The following is a 7235-nucleotide window of genomic DNA, read 5'->3' as shown; positions in this document are numbered from 1 at the left end:
GACAGGTTGCGGCAGTAGGTTGTCGACAAGTTGCGGCCAACTTGGCTATCAGGACAGTTTCGCCGCAAGCAAACTCTGATAGTAAAGTTGACAGCAAGTTATCAACAACTTACTGCTATAACTCATCGCTAAGTTGAATCCAAAAGTTAGCATCTCCATAAGTTGACGGAAAGTTGCCATCAATTTTCCTAAAAAGTTGGTGGGAGGTTGCGGCAACAGTCAAAACTTACAAAGGGTAAAGTTGTCATCAACTTGTTCGCAACTAATTGATGCCAACTTTCTGACTGGAGTTTCGTTATCAGGGATAATATTGTAATTATAGCTCACTGGGAAACACTGTCAATGTGCTGTTAAGTTGAGGGTAACATTTGAGTATTAAATTATTGGCTACAAATTGACTACAACTTCCTCAGAAATTTGGCGACAATCTGCAGCCGCGATATGAAGACTACTCGAGGAAATTTTCCTTCGCGTTGTTGGCTACTTTTTTTTACCTAACTATTGCATTCAGCTTGGAGAAAAGTTGCCGTCAATTGTCGCGCACCCTAACGAGTTGCGAGAACGTTGACGTCAATGGCACTAGACTTCGATAGCTATACTTTTCCTTCAAACACTTGATGCTGATTGTTTTCGGTTGAGGAACGTCAAGTTCTGGTGATTCAAGTTTTGACTGCAATGTGAGTACAACATGAACTATAAGTTGACGTAAATCTACAGCCGTAATAGGAATGCAAGTTCAATCAGAAAGTTGACTTCAAGTCGCGAAAAAAAACTTGAAAAGCTAAAGATGATGTCAATTTGAGAGAAAGTGGCGAGAAAAACTTTAAATGAGCAAAGTATTACTTCTAAATTGACTGCAAGTTACTATAAATTATTTGAACCTTTAATTTTTTGCAGTCAACTTGACATCTTATTTTGGTTGTAGATTTCCGTCAACTTGTGATGAAAATTGATTTGTAAGTTGAGGCCAATTTACTATCGCAACTTGATGACAAGTTGACTGCAATAAGTTGACGAGGGTATAAGTTGACGCTCATTTCGTCTCTTTTTAGTGTACCACAGTGGAAAAAAATGGTGTTTTAGATTCCAATCGGATTCATCCAATGATATTTTTCGAAATTTTAATAATAAGTTTAGTTTATATTAAGAGTTAATAATAATAATAATAAAAAATACAATTAATGAAGTAACAAATGAAAAAAATATATTGCACATAATGATGATAATTTCAACTGAAGTTTGCATAAGTTTCAAAATAATCGGCATAAATCAAAGCAGTGTTGTACAAATAGTCTAATTGATCCTAAAAAAAAAAAATATTCGTATTCTTATTGAAAAATAAATTTTAAAATAACCCTGGCGTATACAATTTACCGTAATTTACAGTAAACCAACCGACTAATTCGGTAAATGCGCCATAATTTACGGTGGATGTATTGTGGTCCCAGTAAGAGAATAGACCTCGGAAATTGCCCCCACTACTGAACATTTATGAACTGCGCATGCGTACAGAAAAGTGGGAGAACATGTAGCACATAAAACATCCAGAGTGGGAGTAAAAACCGACATAACCCGAAGTTCAATCTCTTGTTGGGATGACAATATCACATTTGACGGCAGGCATTCACTGAAAACCTCCGGTTAATCAGTATAAAATTGTACAGTAAAATCTCCCTAATGTTAACACTCCCGTCCAGGACCATTCCGTAATGTTAACAAATCAAGTCGTCCCCACCATACCAATTCTCGAGTCTTAAGTGCGCAGGTCTGCGTGGTCAAAATGCGTGATGTACGAAAAAAAATCATTTTAGGTTAGGATTTAATCGTATAGGTGCAAGTTGGAAGATTTGAATTTTCCGCCACTGAGGTTTTTTTTGATTGGTTGCGCGAAAAAACGTAGTGGTAGACAGGATTGTTAACATTAGGGAGAGAATCTTGTTAAATTTAGAGAGTGTGTAACATTACGGAGAGTCACATTAGGGAGATTCTACTGTAATATATGGTGGCTTATCGTAATTTACTGTAAATTGGGTCCGTCAGGGAAATAATAATTATATTAATATAAGTAGGTACCAATGTTTTGCAAAAGTCTTTTCGTGATCTTCGAATAGCACGTACTGCCAAACAAACATCACATTCGTGTTCTAATCCCATTCTTTCGAGCAAAAAGCTCATGGCTAAATACAATCCACAGTACGTTACGCCATCACTAAAAAAAATTAAGTAGTATATTACACAACAAGGAAGGAAAGTAGGACATTCCAACCCGCGTGTGTATTTGCCTACCCGAGCCGTAGGCTGTAGCAAACACGCGAATTGGGATGTCCTACTTTCCTGTATATACAATTTTTTACTAGAGCTGTACACTGATAGAAAAATTATAATGACTCAAGAAATATTTTCTTGAGCCAAGAATTTATTTCTGACGAAAACCAATTGTCTTGCTTCAAGAAATTCTTGTCTTGATTTAGATTTTCTTGGCTCTATAAATTTGTATCTTCGATGGATAACTCTCGTGTCTTGATCCGAAACTATATTATCTTCAATCGATACTATCGAATTCTTCAAGCAAGACCACTTGTCTTCAACTAAAAATGTCGTATTATTATTTTAAGAACTTTAAATTTTTGGTTCAAGTAATAATTCCTTGATAGAAGATGTTTTTAAAGTAATGAAAAAAAAAAATTTTTTTTACATAAATTTCTACTTTAACATATCTGAAGTAAATGAATGTAGTCCTAAAAAATCACTTTAAAACTTTTTATTTTTAAAATAAAAAAAAAAAGTTTTTTTTCAAGCTGAGTAAATTGATATCTTGATTTAAAAACCGCGCCATTCTCGAAACGAGTCGGTAATGTCTTAAACCTAGATTTTGCCTATCTTAATCCAAGAGCAAGAAATTTTTGAACGAAATATGTCAGAATTTTGTTTCAAAACAAAAAAGTCTTCATCGAAAAATCAAATTCTCAAACAAAGAATTTTTTTTCTCTATCCGAGAATTTCAATTTTTTGGTTCAAGGACTTATTTCTTGAATTAAAACAATTAAAAATTTTGAAACAAGAACCACATTTTGAAGAAAAAATTTTTCTTGAATCAAGATAGTTTTTCTATCAGTGTACTTGAAAATTTAAATTTCTGTCCCTGTTTGTGACAAGAATGGCGCACGCTCTAATTTTTATCATTTTTTTTCTCATGAAAAGACTTTTCTTAAGAAAAGAGCGACTTCATTTCCTCTAAACAGGGTAGAAAGTCGTTGTTTTCTTTCATGGAAACAAATGATAAAATTAGCGCATGCGTCACTCTTTCCACAAAGAGAAGTGAAAATTTGAATTTTCAGGTACAGGTCTGATGAAAAATAGTTTGATTAGTAAGAAATAAAAAAAACTCACTAGCAAAGAACTACAGTAGCTTCATTATTTCTCGAAATGCGTTCGGCGGTTTGCCAAAAATCTACTAAAATAGAAGGTTTCGGTGGTTTACTTTTACCAGGTTCGGATTCGTTACAAATGAGAATAGTAGTTATTTGTTCTCGCACTATTTTCTAAAAAAGTTATTTAAATTATAATTATAATTTTTCACTTTAATAAACAAAAGTCAAACTATTAAAATAATTACATCTGACTTATCAGTTAAAACTATTTTTCGTTGAGAAAAAATATCAGAATTTACAATATCTCGTCCTTTCAAATTTATAAATGGCACTGGTTTTAATTCTTCATCAGGTTCAGGAAAAAATTTACAGCAAGTCTACAATGTTATAACTAATTATTATATATAGAACTCAACTTAAAATAAAAACATTGGAATTTCCCAAGTAACAGATGCTTGAGCAAGATTCTGATGCCAGTGCCTTGAGTGAAACTCCTAGTCACTAGTGTCTTTTTCTACGAATGGGTCTTGCGCAAGATCATGCAGTAAAAAATCGCCATCAAGACTTGAGCATAACTTGCTCAAGGCATTGTACACAAGAATATTGAAGATATCTTAGATAAGGTGCAGTTGAAAAGTTTTTGGCGAATTTCTTGCATCAGTAACTTACGGCAGGTACTTACGCATGGCTTGCTCAAGATCTGCTCAAGGCTCAAGGTCAATTTTTAACCTTGAGCAGATCTTGAGCAAGCCATGCGCAACTATTTCCTACATCACTACACGAAAAAAAATGGATAGGAGTGGTTACTGTGCTACATAAGAATGATCGTAAAGTATGTGAAAATTAATCTTAGCACATTACTAGTTCTCGTTATAATAGGAATGGGTCGTTTTTACATACGACTGAGTACGATCCAACATGGCAACCATTACTATGTTACATATATGTCGAAAACATGACTGGTTATCGTGTTCACAATTACTATTCGCCTGCCAGATAATACAGGTTCCTTTCAGCATTCGATGTGTTACTATATAAAATAAGTATAGGTCCTGTGTGGAGATGCGAAAGACTCCCCGGACAAATGCGTTCCATTGTCGTTCAGCATAGTAACCATTCCTGTGCTGGACAGGAACTGTTGCTTTTAGTCACATTTCTGATTACTGTTTAGCAGGAACTAATGTTATAAACAGGTCTCCACGCAGAGCCTATAACTATTTTATATAGTTATAAATCGACTGCTGAAAGGAACCTGCACGGTAAGAAATGCATGGCGTTCAACACCATGCTGGTATGGTCTCAAGACAGATACTAAAATAGTATGTGAAGTATTCCAAGACAGTATTGTAACGAGTCCCAGAAGTATGGCGTTATTTACTACACTGTCTAGTGCTGGAGCTATCGTATTGCTCACACGTATGCATAGCAGGCACGGCGAAACAGCATGGCCCTGAGACCCATACTACAATGCCGAGAGCACAATGCTACTAGTTTTTCCCGCCATAATTTCTGGCGTGTCAATCAATGTATACTATCGTATTACCACCAAAACTATATAGATGTCGTTAGACTAGGTTTATCAGCCAGAAACAATGTGGATACGGCAATGCAGTATGGGCCTGACGGCCATACTGATATTGCGGCGTCCGCAACAACTATTGCCAATGTTATTTCCTGCAATGGTTGAATCATCTATGCATACAATTTTATAACCTATAAAAATCTTCGATACCATACAGTACGGCGTTGACGCCCATACTGGCATATTGATATCCGCAAAATATTCCTTACCGTCCGTATTACCTGGAAAGCAAATGGTGAATGTGAACACGATAACTGGTCATGTTTTTGACATAATGTGTAACATAGTAATGGTTGCTATGTTGGATCGTACTCAGTCGTATGTAAAAACGACCCTTTCCTATTATAACGAGAACTAGTAATGTGCTAAGATTAATTTTCAAATACTTTACGATCATTATTGTGTAGCACAGTAATCATTCCTATCTATTTTTTTTTTCCGTGTAGACTTGCAATTGAAATCTGGCCACAAGTATCTGCAGCAAGACACATATGTAGGAAAAGACACTAACGTTTGTTCAACTTGAGACCAGGCTTGCTCAAGCCTTGAACAAGATTGTTACACGGGCTATAAATGAATGTGTAAACAAAAGTAAATTTACGACTTACAGGATCACTAGGATCAATTGGTTGTAACATAATAATAAGTTTAACTTTAAATTCAGCAATCATTCGCCAAAAATCACCAACAGTCGTTGGCATTGGAATTTGCGAAGCAATATAATTATTGCGACGTCGTGCACTATCGACGTAAACGCCACTAATGTAATTGCTGTCTTCATCAGTACTCGGATATCTCGCGATATAGAAATTTGAAGGCGGTGCTAAATCGGGAAATCGATTTTTCGAAATATTTTTATCTGACAATTTAAATGACAATAATGAGTTTGGTTGAAGAGCTTCGTCTTGCCATGCAGACTCTTCTAATCTCTGTTGTTGTAAATTAAGCTGCTGCTTGAACTCTTGAATTCTAGTCGACAATAAATCATTGCAAGCTATTGTCGTCGGTAAGGTGAGAAGACATTCCACTAGAACTACGTGCGCAAGCAGATATTGTTGTTTATTATCAACCATATTAGCTCTTTGTCTTCGTATTAATTCTGTTTCTCCAAAAACATCCACCACCTTTTTTATTATTATTTAATTTCATTTATTTAAAGATTATTTGAAGTATTTTCCCTGATTAAAAACTCGATTGAATTCGGTTGGAAAATTCTAATCGCATTTAATTGGAAAGTTCCAAATAAATCTGATTAAAAGTTAATCGGAAATTAGAAAGTTAACCAGAAAAAATTACTTATTTTCTGATGGAATCTGATGAAAAATTTCGATTGGATTGATTGACTTCAATCGGAAAATAAACATATTCCCGGGTCAAAAAATTAGATCTGTTTTGAAATAAATGATAAATTTAAATATTTTTCCTTTAATTCAAGTTTATAAATCGTATTTATTTTATATAAGAATTTAATCTGTTTTTGTTCGTACTATTCCTTATCCAGGCTAATATCAGACTTATTTTTGTATGATATTTAGTCTGTTTTAAATCGCGTTTAGACTAAAAACAGACTTTTTTATTATAATTATTGGTCTGTGTTCAATTGTTTTTAAGGACAAATACAGGACTTTTTATAAATATAAATAATAATAATGATAATAATAATAATCTAGATTTATTAATTTATTTTAATTTTCTTGGTATTTAAAACATGCTAATGCGCTTCCATAATTAGATGTCACACAGAGAAAATGTTGGCTCGAAACCTACCAATTTTTACAATGCTGTTGACTAAACTTGAAACAGGGAGTAAAGCATCCAAAAAATTATCGTGCTTTTACAAAAAATGATTATACTGTATGACATTACTTATTACGCGCGAGAAACTTATCGATGAGCTTCAATATCAATTACTTCCATACATTATAATAATTTTGATGCAGCATAATAATTTTTTATAAGAGCATAGTAATTTTTTGGATACGTTACTTTCTGTTTCAAGTTTGGTCGACAGCATAATAAAAATTGGTAGATTTCGAGCCAACATTTTTCTCCGTAGCACAAGAATTTTGATGTTTTCTTATGCCAAAATATTTTCAATTTTATCCAGTAAATAAAAGAAAATTCTTGACATTTTAAGAGTTGTTTTATCACTTTTATTCAATGATATAAATATTCAATGAAGACAACTAAAAATTAAGCTGTCAAATTTTCATTAACTGCCGACATTTTTAAACAAAAGATAGTAAATAAATAGTAAATGAAACATAATCAATTCTGCAACT

At 33.7% G+C, this 7235-nt stretch overlaps 2 protein-coding genes across 6 annotated transcripts in view; one reads left to right on the top strand and one right to left on the bottom strand.

Moving 5' to 3' along the window:
• Nucleotides 1–254: 254 nt before the first annotated feature.
• LOC130670624 (uncharacterized) overlaps nt 255–7235 on the top strand; it is a 53970-nt gene continuing 46989 nt past the window's right edge. For both annotated transcript variants that reach the window (XR_008990368.1, XR_008990367.1), the window contains exon 1: nt 255–677. The gene's annotated coding sequence lies outside the window, so the exon portion shown is untranslated. The remainder of the gene's footprint in view (nt 678–7235) is intronic.
• Nucleotides 1120–7235, bottom strand: part of LOC130670618 (receptor-type tyrosine-protein phosphatase S-like) — a 29374-nt gene continuing 23258 nt past the window's right edge. Inside the window, exons 26-30 of one of the 4 annotated variants that reach the window (XM_057474043.1) lie at nt 5562–6052; nt 3617–3748; nt 3391–3542; nt 2074–2209; nt 1120–1303 (exon numbers count right to left, since the gene is read on the bottom strand). In XM_057474043.1, coding sequence (XP_057330026.1) covers nt 1229–1303; nt 2074–2209; nt 3391–3542; nt 3617–3748; nt 5562–6052 — 986 coding nt within the window. In that variant the 3' untranslated portion in view covers nt 1120–1228. Of the gene's footprint in view, nt 1304–2073; nt 2210–3390; nt 3543–3616; nt 3749–5561; nt 6078–7235 lie in introns of those variants that run through there. The other 3 variants (XM_057474042.1, XM_057474045.1, XM_057474046.1) reach the window with 3 other exon arrangements.

This window comes from Microplitis mediator, chromosome 6 (assembly GCF_029852145.1).
Source record: "Microplitis mediator isolate UGA2020A chromosome 6, iyMicMedi2.1, whole genome shotgun sequence".
Classification (NCBI taxonomy): Eukaryota; Metazoa; Arthropoda; class Insecta; order Hymenoptera; family Braconidae; genus Microplitis; species Microplitis mediator.
The sequence above is the reverse complement of the archived record's forward strand: the minus strand, read 5'-3'. Positions and strand labels throughout refer to the sequence as shown.